The sequence below is a fragment of the Heteronotia binoei genome, chromosome 6 (assembly GCF_032191835.1).
Source record: "Heteronotia binoei isolate CCM8104 ecotype False Entrance Well chromosome 6, APGP_CSIRO_Hbin_v1, whole genome shotgun sequence".
In the NCBI taxonomy this organism is placed as follows: Eukaryota; Metazoa; Chordata; class Lepidosauria; order Squamata; family Gekkonidae; genus Heteronotia; species Heteronotia binoei.
The window spans coordinates 30,756,954-30,774,746 of NC_083228.1; the positions used below are offsets into that span (position 1 = coordinate 30,756,954).

The 17,793-nt window shown below is 42.9% G+C and overlaps 1 protein-coding gene across 1 annotated transcript in view; it reads right to left on the reverse strand.

The window, feature by feature from the left end:
• The window catches only part of ASCC1 (activating signal cointegrator 1 complex subunit 1), a 109,784-nt gene that overhangs the window by 45,831 nt on the left and 46,160 nt on the right, over positions 1 to 17,793 (reverse strand). The window contains exons 8-9 of the mRNA XM_060241199.1: positions 15,011 to 15,135; positions 12,337 to 12,413 (exon numbers count right to left, since the gene is read on the reverse strand). Coding sequence (XP_060097182.1) covers positions 12,337 to 12,413; positions 15,011 to 15,135 — 202 coding nt within the window. The remainder of the gene's footprint in view (positions 1 to 12,336; positions 12,414 to 15,010; positions 15,136 to 17,793) is intronic.

The window sequence follows — 17,793 nt, forward strand, 5'->3', positions numbered from 1 at the left end:
TCAGATATATGGTATTTTATTTCTGCAATTTTCCATCTTCTTACTAGAAGTAGTTCAGTTGTATGCTTGAAGACTAACAATGCAGCTCTAAGCAGACTCTTCTAAGCCCAATGACTTCAGTGGACTTAGAAGGATCCAACTCTGATCCCGATAAGTTTGCATTGCACGGGTCTGCCAGTTTTATCAATTTAATTGGCATTCACCTAATTTTACTTCATTAAGAATGAGAACTGTTTTTAAGACTGAATATCACACTGCTTATATTTGAAGCCATATTGACTCTGGTGTATTCCAACAGGAAAATGAAAAGAAAATATTACATATGGCCTCTCATAGCAATGAATGAATGATTTACTTTAGCAAATTAGAAATTCTCACCCATCTTTCAATACACTAAAAAGGCACTCAAATTAAGGCTTTAGTAATATGCAATTTATTTACACTTAGCTGATTAAAAGTAATTTAAATGATCAACTAAACATTTTAATCAGCAGAACATCCTAGTGTTGACCCTTTGCCTTTTGCTGTAATCCTATTCATACTTTCCAGTAAGTATATAAACCCTACTGAGATTGACTTCTGGGTAAACATGTAGAGGACTGTGCTGTATCTGTCCTTTCTGTTGCCGACTTTTATGCTTGGTAAATGAACAGGTACACTGAAGCCTGAAGTGTAGTTTTCATGTACATATTGACAACTATGGAAGAATCAGCTGATGTTGGAAGACTACACAATTTGCTGATTTGGGCCTAAAAAGTACAGGGAGAATGACTAAGTCCCAAAATATCTTTTGGGGATATGTAACAGATGTACAAAAAGAGATAAAGTTAGTCTTGTTTCAGAGTACAATACTTTGAGGAGGACACAAAAGAGCTACCAAGAAAACATCGTGATGTGACATCACCCCACGGATCGGTAACAACTTGGTGCTTGCACAGGGGCTACCTTTACCTTTTTTTATGTTGGAAGTGGCCCATTAGAGATGCAAAGATTCTCCAAATGACCATTGGTTGTTGATACTCCAGAAGCATGACACAGAAACACAGAGAAAATGTCTACCTCAATGCTAAAAGGTCATCTGCACCAGAGCTTTGCATTTGCCTTTGTCCACTTTTGGCATTTGCTAATATACAGTACTTTAAGTGGATGTGGAATGGTATTGTTAGATCTCAGAAGTTAAGAATGGTCAGTACTTGGATGCGGAACCACTGAAGAAGACTGCAGAGGAAGGTGACAGCAAACCACCTCTGCTTCTCACTTGTCTTGAAACCCCCTTACTAGGGTTGCCATAAGTAGACTGTGACTTGACAGCACAGTCATACATAATATATGTTAAATACCACTTCTCTATGGCTCATGGATGACAACATTTCTTGTGGAATTTTAGAATGAGCTTGATTTCTTCTGGTTGTCCTCTGCTCTGTTCTTACTGGGCAGGCCCTGGGTCTCAATTACCAAAAGAGGTCTGAAAAGGGGCAGACCTGGAGAGCAAACCCAACCAACTGGCCTTGTCAAATCCAGACAACTCCAAGCTAATAATTAGTCTCTGCAAATAACAATTTGAAGCAAAAGCCCAAAAATGAAAAGCGACAATTTCAGAAGTAAGGGGACAGGCAAGTTTACATGGCATACTGCATGCGGATGGCAAAATGCAGCTGGCGTGCTACTGACAGTAATTGCAGCTGTTTTCATTTACCAACCTACTATTTGGCTTCCTTCTCCAAAGCTAATGATGCTGCTTGGCAAAGAAGAGGAACATTCTCAGCAAAAGAATGTAACAAATACGTGAAATGGGAGGGGCAAGAGAGCCCACCCCTGCAAGGGGGGCAGGAATGCACCGCTGATCAATGGCCAGGCTTGGCAGGGCTCTACGGTGAGCTATGAATCATAATTAATTAGTGCCAGTGAGTGCTGCTCTGGGCAGTTGGCAAAGAGGAGAGAAATACCAAGTGACCAGGAAAGGAATGTGGGGGTGCAGAAGAAAGACGTTTCTTTCAGGAAGGCTTGCTCAGAGGCAATCATTAGCGTTCTCTCATGCACCAAACATCCTGTGGTCCTTTTGGCTGCAACAGTAAAAAAATCAATTAAAAGACTCTAAAAAAAATTAATAACTGCTCCGCTTCATGTTTCACACAGTGGCAGGACAAGTAATAGGGCTGGGTAGTAAAGAGTAATGCATTTCTCTGCTTAGGCAGGCCATGCATCTGAGCACCAAGGCACAAGGTGACAAGCAGGACGGAGTATAGACAGCAGAGGGAGGACCTCTTATTCCTTAACAAAATGGAAAACAGAACTAGACACCAGTAAAACCATTTGCATACATAGCATGATGTTATGCTTCCTATTTAATTCTTAAGGGCAAGACACACGCTCATGGAGTACAGGACCAATACTTGGCTTAAAGTAGGCCTAATAAATGCTGATGGAAACTACTATGAATTGCTGTGCTTGTTCCTTATTGTTGTGACTCACTATCATGCACAAACAAATGTAAAACAAATTAAAAACCTCATTAAAGAACCTATTGCAGCCAGTTTAAATCCTCGCTACCCAAGTCAACCCCATGCCAAAAAGTCTTACAAATCGCTCAGAAGATTTCTAGCTCTGGACTTCAAAGAATTCAACACAAAAGACAGTCCCACAGTCATAGCACAGCCTGTGAGAAGGTTTTTCTACATAACACTGCCGTTCAAACCTGACTCACAGAGAGGATGCATCACAATGGGACACAGGAAAGGTGGTAATCTTCTTGAGTTCTTTGGGGCTGGACTAGAGTAAATCCCATCCTTAGCCTGGCCATTCCTTTCAGTTGTATATTCACTGTTATGCTGTCTCTTCTTCTTTCAGTCAGTAATTTCCAGTGGTCTATTCTTAATCTCCATCTCTTTCTTGTTGTTGCTGCTGCTGTATTTATTTGTACCACACGTTTCTCCCCAGTGAGGACCCAAAGCAGCTTACATTGTTCTCCTCTCCTCCATTTTAGTCTCACAATGACCCTGTGAGGTAGGTTAGGCCGAGAGTGTGTGACTGACCCAAGGTCACCCAGCAAGCTTCCATGGCACAAGTGGGGATTCAAACCCAGGCCTTCCAAATACTAGTCCAGCACTCCTAACCACTGCACCACACTAGTTCTTTACTGCGCCATTCCCCTCTCTCGTTGTCTTAAACTATCATCTTCGAGCAGATGACAGTCAAGTTTAACTTCTGCTCCTTCACTTTCTCCATTTGTTCTCTCCAATATCACTAGTTGCTTTTCTGCTATTTCTGCTTGGATGACTTATTGACACTTTAAAGTAAACACTGATAGACTTAATTAGTTCTCATTCTTAAACCTGTTCTATTCGTTACTGTCACTCAAGGAAGGCACAGTGGTTGTCTGCCCTTCTTTCATGATTTGTAGTCTCGGTGCATCTTTTAAATTCTTCTCATACCTTCTGCCGTTAAGTAACTTCTCCCCCATAGTTTAACATCACTTAAATGTGGTATTTTCTTTCTGTTTATGCTTCTGTGCTTTTTATACCGTACCTTGAAAACTGTGCTTCTTTGTTCACTAACTTCCCACCTTGAAACTCTAACTTCTCTTTCAAATACCATTCTCCATTGATCATATGTCTTTCCTCCATCATTCCTTCCACTGACTGCCAGTGAGTCACATTCCATCTAAACATCTTTGCACTTTCAGTGCCTCTTCATGGTGTACCCCCTCCTTATTTGGAATCTTTAATCTGTCATCGGCAGCCCAGATCAGACTGTGTTTGTTTCACTCTTTTTTTTTTTGAGCCCTTGCTTTTTTTAGTCTTCCTCTTCACCTGTTCTCACTTGTGTCTCTCGAAACTGGAATTCTCTTGCCTCAGAATTACCTGTCTTTCCTCTTTCAAAAAAGTACTAAGCTATTTTCTTGCTCACTTTTCTCCTCGTTTACTTTTCTGCCTTCAACCGTTTGCCTGATGTCATTTTGTGTGTGTGTGTGTGCTTTGAAGAAAGCAACTTCCATCACCTTGCTATTGTGATCATATAATTTTTGAAAATGCGCTGCCCTTAATTTACACTGGATATTCAGATTTCCTTTTCAGTCATCTCTCCCTTTGCCTTTCGCATCTCATGTATATTTAGAGATGAAGCCTTTGGGCAAGGACTTGTCATTTGTTTTACTTTTCTGTGAAGCACACAGGGCGTTTTAGCTCTACACAAATATTAAAAGCAATGAGATGCCATATTTGTACAGTCGTTTTTGAACCACCATATACAAAATTATACAGGGCTTTTAACCAGATGGCACACATTGCTGTACAATTACCTTGGATTATGTGCCTGTCTCCTTAACTCTCCAACAGGTCCTTCTCTGCCTTTTTGCTAATGCTTTAGTGTGTTTTGCCTACCCTTCTCCGCTTTAGCCTCTGTTTGTCAAAACCACATTCTCATTAAATGACGTACCTCCATAAAAAGAAAACAAATAATGATGCATTTACTCAGAAAATGACAGCTTCTCTATCCTGCTATAGATGGAGTTCCCTGAACTTGAACAGAACGGAAAAGCTGTTAGCTGAGAGGAGTTGATGCCTTCCCAAGCACGACACTCTCACAGATTTAGTATTCTAGTCTTGTACAATTCAGTGGTTGCTCTTCTAGCCCTGATTTTTTATGCATTTCAGTCAACATCCCCCGGGGCCTGTCCCAAAGAATGTCTAGTGCCCTAAACTTAGATATTGCTTTAGTCAAACCTGCTTTATTTTCTCAGACTTTTTAATGCACCTTCTCTAATGAATTGAGGTCACTGCTGGTTTTATTGCAATAAACACTGGCACCAAGCAACTATTGACTTCTGGTCTAAAGAAAAATATTTATTGAGTAGGATCCAGAGGAAAAATTTCACTGATGGGAAAGGGGGTGATTTTTGCTCATTCGTCCCTCCTAGGATGAATCTCCAGCTCCCCTCCCATGCTATTCTTTTGGGGAGGGGAGGGTATATCCCTGGGGGCACATTTTGGGCTGCAGGTGTCTGGGGAGGCAGATAAAACTGCACCACTGCCAAAAATCCTTTTAACAGAGATTCTGCATGGAATCTTATTTACCATTCAGTGATACCCTATACTTATCAGCATAACACCCATGGGAGCTTCCTGACACTGCTTAAAAACATATACAATCATATATTAATATTATAAAATCAACTAAAAAGAAATATGCCAGACACCAACAAGAACACCATGGGCCAAAAGAAAACAAAAAAGGAACCCACCCACCCCCTACAAATCAATTAAAAGCCTGGGGTGTGTGGAATGTTTTCACCTGGCACCTAAAACTCAGCAGGCTTGGTGTGTGGAGGGGGAATTCCATAAACAAGTTGTCACAGTAGGAAAGGCTCTGTTGCTTGTGCTCCCTCATCTTATTACTGAAGGAAGGTGGGGCCTGCAGTGCAGAGTCTCTGAAGCAGATCTTAATTGACAAAAAGTTTAAGAGCGGAGCCGATCTTCTGAGTACTCTGATCCCAAACCACTTTAGGACTTTATAAGTAATAGCACTTTGAACAGGGCTTGCAACACATCATAAGCCCTACTGGGTCAGACCAGGGGTCCAGCATCCTGTCTCACACAGAGGCCAACCAGTTCCTCTGGAGGTCCAACAACAGTGCATAGAGGCTCAGGTCTTCTCTCGGTGTTGCCTCCTAGTGCTGTAGATCTTTTCCTTTCCTTTTGTACCTTTAGAAGCTCATTGATTCATGAATCTTGAGCAGCAGAAAACACTTTTTTTTGGGGGGGGGGGGGGGACATGCAGGGGCTAAAAGGACTGAGACAAATTTCAAGTTTGCTAGAGCAATCTTGGGATCCTTATCACGGAACAAAAGAGTCAGAGTTTCCAGAGTATGGGGGACTGTAGATCTTTTAAGACCGGTGAACTTTAGCAGTGCAATTGTAAGCAGAGTTGGGGCTCATCTGTTTTCAAATCAAGATCTCTTCATATACAACTGCAATTGGTTAAAATTTTTTGGTGGTACTTTACGCCAACTAAACTTTCTTATAGAATCACAATCTCCTTTATGCTGGAAACACTATGGCGAACAGGGCTCTTCCCCCTCCCCCCCATAATTGGTGGTTCTGCCCTCTAAGCGCAAAATTTTGGAACAACGTTTTATTAGAAATTAGATTACTAGACATAAATTCCCCAAAGACCCCACTTTCATTCTTTTAAATTTATGGCTGAAAACTCAGATTCCATCCATAGAGAAATATCTGATTTCTGTATTACTCACCACTGCAAAACATGTTACTGCTACCCTTTGGAAGAATCAGAGTGCTCCAATAATACATCAATGACATTTAAAAATTTGGGATTACTTTACTTTACACAAGACATCTGCTTGGGTTACCCAGCATGGCAACCTGGTTTTATCCCACAGTCAAATGGATAAATGGTCCCTGTCATTAGAAGTTCAGTCAGGTCATCTAATCAATATACTCCTCCCTCACCAGACTACATTCCCTCCATTACTCCATTCTCTTTATTTGTTTTCTTGACTGAGGGGCAGGTGGTAACATTATCCTGTACCTTTTAATTCTTTCAGACTGCTTACTATGTACTGCATGATGTTGTGTATACCAAGTTGTTCATTATTTATCCGTGCTGAACTTTTGTTTTTGTATTGCAACAAAATTAAAACAAAATCTTCATCCAAAGGATGATTAACATGTGGAATTCACTGCCACAGGAGGTGGTGGCGGCTACAAGCATAGCCAGCTTCAAGAGGGGGTTAGATAAAAATATGGAGCAGAGGTCCATCAGTGGCTATTAGCCACAGTGTGTATATATATATGTGTGTGTATATATATATATATATGTGTGTGTGTGTGTATGTGTGTGTGTGTGTGTGTGTGTGTGTGTGTATATATATATATATATATATATATATATATATATATATATATATATATATATATATATATATATAAATATAAATAAATTTTTTGGCCACTGTGTGACACAGAGTGTTGGACTGGATGGGCCATTGGCCTGATCCAACATGGCTTCTCTTATGTTTAAAAACGTTTGGGGTGAGGGGAATCTTAAGCAGAGTTACACTTTTCCCAGAGAAGTCAATGGGTTAAGAATGATGCAATTGTCAAGGCTCACCCAGGCTCTGCTAATACAGACACCTTGGATGAAGAAGGGTCTCCTGCAGGCTTTGAGATGCCAACAGCACAGGCCCCTGCAAACACTTCTCAGGTTAGGGTTGCCAAGTCCAATTCAAGAAAAATCTGGGGACTTTGGGGGCGGAGCCAGGAGACTTTGGGGGCGGAGCCAGGAGACATTGGGGTGGAGCCAGGAACAAGAGTATGATGAGCATAATTGAACTCCAAGGGAGTTCTGGCCATCACATTTAAAGGGACAGCACACCTTTTTAAATGCCTTTCTTCCATAGAAAATAATGAAGGATAGGGGTACCATCTTTTGGGGCTCATAGAACTGGACCCTCTGGTCCAATCGTTTTGAAACTTCGGGGGTATTTTGGGGAGAGGCACTAGATGCTATACTAAAAATTTGGTGCCTCTATCTCAAAAAATAGCCCCCCCCCCAGAGCCCCCAATACCCGCAGATCAATTCCCCATTATTCCCTATGGGAATCGTTCTCCATAGGGAATAATAGAGTGCCCAGTAGACATTTTGCTCCCCCCCCTGCTTTCTAAAGCAAAACACTCCCTCTCTTCATGGGGGCTGGAATGACAATCACAGGTCTAGGCTGTCCCAGGAAGGCAGCTGAGGCAAGGAACATAGCAGTGGCAAGGGACCTGAGAGCATCCTTATCCCCCCAGCTCCAAATGGAAGGTAAAGCCCAGGCATTTAACACACACACCAGCATGGATGCAGATGGCTCCACTCTCACCCAATCAAGCTGCCTAGTGGCAGCAAACTGAGATCATCCTTCCCCCCCTCCCTTCTCAAATGAGAGGCGAAAGGAAAGGAAAGGTCCCCTGTGCAAGCACCAGTCATTTCCGACTCTAGAGTCACGTTGCTTTAACAAGGTTTTTCTCTTTACGGGGTGGTTTGCCATTGCCTTCCCCAGAGAGGCGAAAGCCAGGACATTTGTCCCCCCTCCTCCACCCTGAGAGCGTGGATTAAGAGGGCAAGGCAGCAGCCTGAGAGCATCCTTCCTCCCCCACCCCCAAACAGGTGAAGCCAGGGCATTTAGCGTGCCCCCGGCCCTTCCCCGCCGCCGATCATTGATCCGCCCCAGGAGGCAAAGCCAGTTAAAAAATTTTTTAAAGAGCCAGAGAAAGCTTGAATGCAGACGGCTCCACTTTCCCCCAAGTAAGCTGGGCGACTGCAGCAGCCTAAGAGCATTCCCCCCCAGTCCTGAATGGGAGGCAAAGTCAATTTAAAAAGAAAAAAAGAAAAGCCCGAAGAGCAAGCTGGCAGCCCCGACCAGAATCAAGGAAAGGCTGGCCCACACACACACAAACACAACCAACACCCCTTCCAGAAAGCACATAGCTGTTGAACTACTGGGAGGGGGCCAGAGCCCACAGCCCTCACCCCCCAGAGTATTTTAATCCTTGCTGAGTGCCGGCTTCCCTCAACCCCCCCCTCCGCCTCCCCCCAAGCAAATGGACATTTAAACCCCGAGTCTCCAAACCTGCCCAGCAGCCGCAAGAGCCTGCCGCCGCCCTCAACCCCCCCCCCCCCGGGAGGCTCGGCCCTGTTGCGAGGAGGAGGAGGCGCGTTTGGCTGAGAAATAAACTCGCCTGCTGTTCAGCACCTTTTTTATTTCAGGGGTCTCTCCCGCGGTGGGCTTTTGCGAATGCCCCTTTCGGTGTTCGCAAGGGAGAGGGGGAGGCTTTAAAGAGAGAAATTTTCCAGGAGTTCAGCTAAAGTTAAAATAAAAGTGAGTAACATGAAACTCGATCCCAGAGCAGAGTGGAAAGCCTGTGTTGGCTCTCGGCGTGTGTGACCTGCCCCTAACACAGGGAAGGCCCCACAGCAAGAGCGGCCCATAAAACTCAGGGCTTCAGTGGGCTCCCCTCCCTTCACCGGCCAGCTGACTGGGGGTGGGAAGCAGCCTGAGAAAACGGAAGAGCTCTGGCTGCTGTGATTGGGGCTGGGTGGGAAGGGCTGCCGTTCTCCCCCCTCCTCTCCCCCCGCTTCCCCTTTTATGGCCAGCGGGGGGAGGAGGCTCCAAATCAGGGGTCTCCAGGCCTAGCGGGGGATTTGGGAACCCTATCTCAGGTCCTTCCCCAGCAACTAGGCCTGGTCCCTGTCCCCCAGGATTCAACTAACCAGGAATCTCCTGAGGAGACCTGCACCCTGTCAGTACTTCTGGTTGACCTGAAGCCACTACAGGAACCTAGCCACAGACCGCTAGGAACAGAGACATAGGAGGACCAGGCCAGAGGCATGGATCTAGCACAGGAACACACAAGAGGGAGCTGGGGCCTACCTCGTTCCAGTCTTTCTCAGGAGGAGGAAAGGTTGTTTTAAGACTTGGAAGGAGCTGAAACCATAAACCAGGCTACCAGGAAGGGCAGGGATTCCAATCTGCTATAAGACGTTCAGGCAAAGAGGCACCTTGCTGACTCAACAGCTCAGGCCTAGCCAGGAAAGAGCCAGTCCTTTCATATCAGCCTCTAGCACCACATTAGTTTGGAGATATGTTTCCAGCTCCTGCCTCACCTTGAAAAACCTGCTTCACCCTTGTGGGGCCGGCACAGGCTCTGCAGCCTCACCGCCGCATCCAAGGGTTCTCCTCTCTGCTTCCCTTTGAGGAGTCCACTGCAATCTTATAGGGGTCAAAGGACAATCGGCCTGTGCTGTCAGCCAGACCAGGACAGGAACTCTGCTTGGGATGGCTCTACAAGATTCCCAAGTTTAAGCATTCTAGGCACCAGCTTTGTGCCAACTGAAGCTTCCAGAAGGACCAGAACCCTTTCAAACACAGCCCCATAATTGGGATGTGACCACAGCATGGATAGCTATGGCCAACTTATGCCTCTAAAGCAGGGATGGCCAAACTTGTTTAATGTAAGAGCCACACAGAATAAATGTCAGATGTTTGAGAGCTGCAAGACATGAACATCAGATGCTTGAGAGCCACAAGACATGAAGGGAGGGAAGCAAATAGATGGGGAAGAGGAAGGAGAGGTGGAAAGAAAGCAACCTTAACTTTAAATGCATTCTCCAAGCCACCGGCTGGCTTGGCTTGGAGAAATGATTTACAGAGAGAAATGCCTTCTCTAAGCCGATCAACAGGGTAATAGGGAGTTACATAAAATATGTGAAAGAGCCACATGTGGCTCCCGAGCTGCAGTTTGGTTGCCCCTGCTCTAGAGCAAGGGCTAAACCAGCTGAAATTGCCTAGGGGCACTAAAGATGTAGCTCTGTTTGGCTAGGAGAAGGACTGTGGTTCCCCCAACCCATCTTGCTTTCCCACAGCAGCAAACAACTTAATTACCCAAGCACTGCAGGGTTCCATTTGAATCAGGACTACAGCAGCGAAGGAGAAGAGCCTCTCTCCCCTGAGCTGTTTTCCCAAGCTGAAATGGCTCAAGGGGAAACTATTTGTAATAGATAAGCTCCCTACAGCTTCCATGTGGTTATGGGGAAAGTAAGTCGGGTTGGGGGAACCCGATATGACTCATGGTCAAATGTGCTGTATAATTTGGCCATCAACCGCAGGAGAAACCTGGCCATGATGCATGGAATTATAATCTCCAAGCTGCAAACCTGTTCTTCTGGCAGAGCACAATAAAAAAAATCTCTCAGCCCATCTGGACAGATCTTCAGTGTATCGTCTTATCCAAGGGTCCCCAATCTTTCCAAGCCTGTGGGAACCTTTGGAATTTTGACACAGTTTGCTGCACATGCTTACAAAATAGGTGCCTTAGAAGGCACAGCTTACCTTCAGTCACACAGTGAAGATCCTTGAGCTGCAGCTTAAACTTTTTTTAAAAAAAAGATCTGCCCAACCAATCAAGTCTCCCATGGCCCACTGAAAGCCCTGCTGGACAAAGCCCCACCTGGCCCTGGGCACTTTCTAAAAACATCTGGTGGTCACCAGGAAAGGTATCGTGGTGTCACAGTCCCTATGAGCACCATATTGGGGACCCCTGGTCTCATCTAACCCATTACTACCTCCAGACACTTGTTGCACCACTTTTTGGAACTGATCGTCCAAATAGGAATGGACTTTCTGGGACACACTGCCTGCAATATCCATCTTAGGCAGCCAGTCCAACCATGGTCAATAGTCCTGAGTGGTGAGGACAGGTCCAGCAAAATCAATAAGGTCACACTCCCATGGTTTCTTTCCAAGGAAAGTTCATTCATCAGGACAACTAAGACAGATGCATTAAAAAAACAGTCCTAAATCCAGACAGATTTATAGATCCAAGTCTCCCAGAAGGAAAACAATTACAATATGAATGTAAATACATACAATAGTGATAATGCAAGTGACTACAAAGACAAACCCTCATAATATGAACTTCACTCCCAGTTATCTGAATTTGCTGGATGCCGTCTTGGAACCCCACTGAAATCAATGGGACTGAAGGCTTACAAAGAAATACACTGATCAGTAAGATACAGCGATCCAGTTATTCCAGGATGTACATGTGTGTTTGTTTGTTTCTACATTCAATTGATATATTAATTCTATCTAAGTATTTAAGCTCCCCTTTCCTTTGTCATTTGGCCAAACTGGAGATGGGGCAGAGTAAGCTTTGGAGTAAAGGTGAAGCAAAAGAATGTGGGAGAACACAACTTTCTCTAGAACTTCACAGATCCCTCCAAATCATTGTGCCTTTTCCTGCGATCATATGTCAATATAATCTTGACAACAAGTACTCCTGCTGATTAGGACATCTGATTGCATGAAAACGAGGACAAGGTGATTGTACTATATTTGTTCTAAACCTCAGCAAGTTTAAGAAAACTTGTGCTTGAACTAACATGCCAAAAGTAAACAAAGTACAAACAGCTCATTCGGTTTCCTATGCCATGTCCTCCCACTGTGGGAAAAAATGTCACAGGAAAAGCTCCATCTCAATAGGTTGGGAGCACAGCAACTGAACCTTCCTGTCTTCTATGATACTGTTGGTTCATTCACCTTAAGCTCCACCAATAAGGACATTTTCGTTCTCTCACTAAAGGTGTAGCTCCTTGCACTTCAGCCATGGCTCCAGACTACTTTTTGCATAAGCTGGAGATCCCAATTGGACTTCAGTGTAATTTATTTATTTCAGTATATAAGGTAGATGAGCTCCATCAGGATACCATACACAACTTTAAAAATGCTACTTTGAACAGTTATCTAACCTAAACTAACTCAGTCCATTTCATACTTACTTTAATTATGTTTCGGCCATCAAATGACTCCCTCCCCTTGAAAAATTTGCCAGTGGTTGTGTTGCTTTGTTCATCAGCTGCAAAACAAACAAATGAGGCTACAGTTCATATTTCCTTACTGGTAATATCTCTGTACGGTACACAACTCTGGATATAATTTTTCTGTAAAAAAAGAAAACCTGCAAATTATTTCCAGGAGTACACTGCCAGAATTCCTAGAGTCATCAGTATTGTTGCAAGGATTATGCACGGCTGACAGTTCAGTGTAACAGAATCATCCATGGGAAACCAGAGTCTCATATTCAATGCTCTGTCAAGGCATATTTCAGCAGTAAAGCATTCTCTTGTCTCTTGAATTACTGACTCTAGCATCAAATATCCAATCACACTGTAGAGGGCATTCCTAAAACCACCAAGGAAAATCAGGAAGTCATGCAATGCATCCTTATACCCAAAGTGTATCTAGGAGCTGGAGCTTAATGTCAGTAGCTGGGAACCAACCAAAGAAGATAAATTAATTCTTAGCGAGAATTATGTCAGCTATGCACATCTGCACAGTCTCCTGACCAGGCTCCAGCTATGTGACACAGAATTCAGTACTTGAACTCTTCAAGTTTGAGTTTATTTCAAGCACATTTCTAGCCTTCATGATAATAAGGAACCATGTGCACTATGGTATGAGAAAGCTGAGATACCAAATAGCTGGTTTCTATGTTTTCCTGTTTTAATTCTTAATACAATACGGGAGGGACGGCGGCTCAATGGTAGAGCATCTGCTTGGTAAGCCGAAGGTCCCGGATTCAATCCCCAGCATCTCCAACTAAAAGGGTCCAGACAAATAGGGGTGAAAACCCTTAGCTTGAGACCCTGGAGAGCCGCTGCCAGTCTGAGAAGACAATGCTGACTTTGATGGACTGAGGGTCTGATTCCGTATAAGGCAGCTTCATATGTTCATATGTACAAATTAAAATTTGTTTTAAAAATCACAAATTACTATTATACGTTACAATAAATTGTGTCATCTGGTCCCTTAAGACTAATCAATTCATTGTGAAAACTTTTGTCAGCCACAATCCACTACGTCAGATGCATGAAATGCAACATTCAGTTGGCAGAAATATACATACTTGAAGCTACCAAGCATAGTGGAGGGGAAGAGAGTGTCAGACCCAGGGTCAAGGAAAAGACAATTGAAGTTCAAGATCTTTATTCCAGCTTCATGGGCATACATACGCGTTGTCGGAACTGACCTCTCTGTCAGTTCCCCCAATTTATAAACCTTTGCCCTGACTGTTATAATTCAAGCCAAAGCACGCCAAGCAAAAGCGGGGGTTTTGCGTGGGGTTTTTGCTAAGCTCTCATCAGCACAGGTGCCCACTATCAGTTCATGGTTCTCATCTCCTCCAGCTCTTTGGCTTTGGTTACCTAGCAACTAGCCAATTCCCAGACATGCCATCCTCCCTCCAGATAAGCAACAAGTTACAGTTATATCAAAGGCGCAGCAAGCGCAGCATAGCATTGAAGCACAGCATAGCATTGTACAATTGAATACACATGACAAGAGGAACAAGATGGAGTGACTCTTGACAGAGAGACCAAAAGGTCAAGTTTCCCAGGACACAGCCAAAAGAGCAAACAATCCACCCAGAGTGGGTGCAGATTACTTCCAACTGCTGCTGAATTAGCAAAGTAGGATAAATCTGACTAGTGTACATAAATTAATGTACATAAACCTAAAAGAATTAGTCAGTTACATTTTGTAGAAAGCTCACTACCTTAAATCCCTAAATCTGTAAATGAATTCCAACTCAGCAGCTTCTCCCCTCATTCTGTTATGCAAAGATTGTCCAGTTAAGCAATATAAATATTAGAGAAGCATTTTGGTACATGAGAATGCATATCACACTAGAGGATCTGCAAGTGAAAAGAGTGTGCCTTAGTTTAAACTTTCACCCCAAGATTTTATATTTTACAGATTCCTTGATATAGAATATGGATTTTTCTGCTACAGCCATTAAACAGCCTTGTATTCAGTTTCTTTCAACAGCACAAATCAAAGCAGAATACTGAAATTGGCCTAATCTTGAATGCCCTTCCTTGGGTCATTAAAATATGCACATGATGGCTTTAGGAAATGTCCTTATTTTAGCCACACACATGATTTAAGCTGATTTAATGCTGATACTGAGTGAAGATATTCTTAGGACTTACCTATACAGCTAATCAGTTGTTCTTTTGCTTACTAATTTAGTCATTCTTGTAAGAAAACTAGCTGCAGCCTGCTTACAGTATAGAATAGACTTTGACAGAAAAGCACGTTATATACTCAACAATAATTTACAACCAGTCATGACAAACAAAATCTATTGTAAAATATAGGAAATGATGAAGACAATGGAACTTTTATTTAAAAGGTAAGACAAGATTCTAACTTCCCTCAAATATGAGAAGAAGGATCTGCAGGACATAAAATAGTGAGTTTAATACTTCAACTAAATGTCTTCTTCTAATTATACACATATGCCTAATGTAGAATTTCAAGTCCTTGAGAGGGTCTTGAAACCATTATCTTCTGCCCAAACAATGAGAAATAGCAAACCCATGAATCATACAGAATGCTCAGGAATCAAAACAATTGCTATATTCTCTCAATGGGACCTTTACAAATGCTCACCGCTGGGATCTTTCCGGAATAGTGTGTTCATAACAGTAGCATGGAGTTTCACTCTATTCCACTCTTTCAGCATTAGCCCTGAGGTCACAAACCGATCCATCAATCTGTCTGATATTAGCTGTAGCCTGTACAAAGAAAATAAAGGCAATCAAGGTAATTTATATTTGGGATGTTCATAACCTTCAAAATAATGGGTTGGATCCTACAAAACTATGAATGCTATATACTATATGCTATATACCAGGGGTGGGCAAACTGTGGCTTGGGAGCGACATGTAACTCTTTCATGTATATTGTGAGGCTCTTGAAGCCCCCAGCACCCCATCATCAGGCTTGGAGAAGGCATTTGTCTCTTTAGATCACGTCTCCAAGCCAAGCGAGCTGGCAGCTTGGAGAATGCATTTAAAGTTGCTTTCTTTCCACCTCTCCACCCCCAATCTATTTGCTTTCCTTCCTTCCTTGCAGCTCTCAAACATCTGATGTTTATGTCTTGCAGCTCTCAGAGATCTGACGTTTATTCTATGTGGCTCTTACGTTAAGTGAGTTTGGCCACCCTGTTATACACCTTAGCTGTTTGTTTTACCTAGGATCCTTTCCACAATGAGAAACAAAAGAAGGTAAAGTTATCTCATGCTAGTGCTCATGGCTTCATTCTTCTCTCTCACCTTCATTCAGAGCATGGGTTGACAGCAATTGAGAAAAAAATGAAAATACATCACAACAGTACAGCATCTCTCTTTGCTGCTTCATCTCTCCCTTGATATACTGGATCTCCATCAGAGGAATAGGACAACATAAAGGATCGAAAGAAGTCTCAGCCCAGTTCAGAGACTCTGCCCATAAACAGGCATCTGATCAGATAACTTCTGCCTTTGGTCAGCTCTGACTTCCAACCGAAAGCCATCAGTGATCATGAGTTACAACTAGATCAAGAGAGTTATTTCTATAATGGAATCAAGATCAACTTTTTGTTCACAAGAAGTATTAATGTGTTAGATCCCAGAGTTGCCACTGACGCATATTTTCACACATATGAGGTTTTGGGTGTTGATACTTCCAAAGATGGGTAAAATAAATAAAGATTTGGCATCTTCTTAAAAACATCCGCATGACACCAGTTTTCACTATGTCTGTAAATTATTTCAGAAGTCATATTAGAGAAATAGGTAGTTTATCAAGTATGTGAGACTTGGTATTGCTGGATTCCACCCCCCCGCCCCGGTCCAATGCATGGAAGTGTGATGACTCCATTAGTGCTAACTTGTAAGCTAAAAGTGTGTGCCAGGGGATGACCACATTTTTAAAGCCCTGCAGTTCTTCAGTACCATTTCTTCCTTCAAAGCACTGAGTAAGGCTCATGGTCCCACAGACAGAGACTACTCATTAAGTCCACAATCCTTACCTATTAAAATGAGAGGTAATTACCCAAATGTGAAGTCTTATACCATTTTGTTGCTAAGCCCATTAGGAGCATAAATAGCTAGATAGTTCATTCCTTCCTGGCTAGAGGCTGCCACCTTGGCCTTTAAGGCCTGCTCGGAGGACTGAGAGGGAATAGTAATTCTGCCTCCCCCTCCAATCACCATTGTTTGACAATCCCTGATGAGCTCATGCTATATAGCTCTGAGCTGTCCCTTTGAGGCGGTTACTGGCCAATTTCTCATCTTACTGATTGAATCTTTTTTTCCCCCCCTATCATTTCTGGTGATACATCAGTGGTTTTTAAAATTAGTGATGACAAATGAAAGAAGTATCATTACAGATGATACTAAAACAAATTAACAGAATAGCTCAAGTGAAATGGTGTTTTATGATGTTATAAAATTAATCAAAGAAATGAGACAAATTAAAATGAATTGCAACGAGAGTCTTTGCTACGCAGGAGTCACCGGAGCACGACCTTCTCTCTCTCTCTTTCTGTCTCCCCTTCTCCCCCCTCCCCGGCCAGTCTAAATCAAAAGCAGAGAGGATCGCCTACTTCACCAAAGCAATAGAGGGAAACCTGATTCTTCTGCTTCACAAAATCAGCTAGTTTTGAGCACACAAAAACTGGGAAGGACATCTGCCCTCACATTGCCATAATCAGTTAACTGGGCACTTTTTAAAAAAAATGATAACTGGGCACTTTTTTAAAAAATGATTTTATGATGATAAAAGAGGAAGGCACTTTTTGCAATATATCATAGACTGCTCATGAAGAAAGGCTTCAGGGAGGTACTGAAATCTGACATGTCATATTCATGTAGAAATAAAAATAAAAAAATTATTATTACACATATTTATGATATAGGTATTCTAGAATGAATGAGTTACAATCTCTATGCTGTTTGCTTGTGGCCATAATGTCAACTAGACAGAACTATAGTTGAGACATGAGCATAATCGCAGAATGGGATCTAGTGGGCATTCCCGAATCCTTTGGACCTCCTCAGGATGCAATAATAATGTTGTTTCATGTTTATTTTCCCCAGCACTCTTTTCTTTGTTTGTAACAGAATGCAACCTCTGGGGTGTGTTTTAAGGAAGAACACTGGCAAGAGGAGAACTATTAAATTCTTCCTTTCTTTTCCTACCAAAAGTCATTACCCCCAAGCTGCATACCCATATTTTCCCTAGCATGGATAAAGGCATCAGGAAGGTGCTGGCAATTTTTTTTTAGTCAAAAACAAACAGCCAGCAACAACAAGAAAGGGGGGGGGGGGGCGGGGGAAGAGTTCATCTCTTCCCCTACCCCCAGCCAATTTGCTGATTAACTAAAAGTCTGCCCCTCCCCGTACATTATA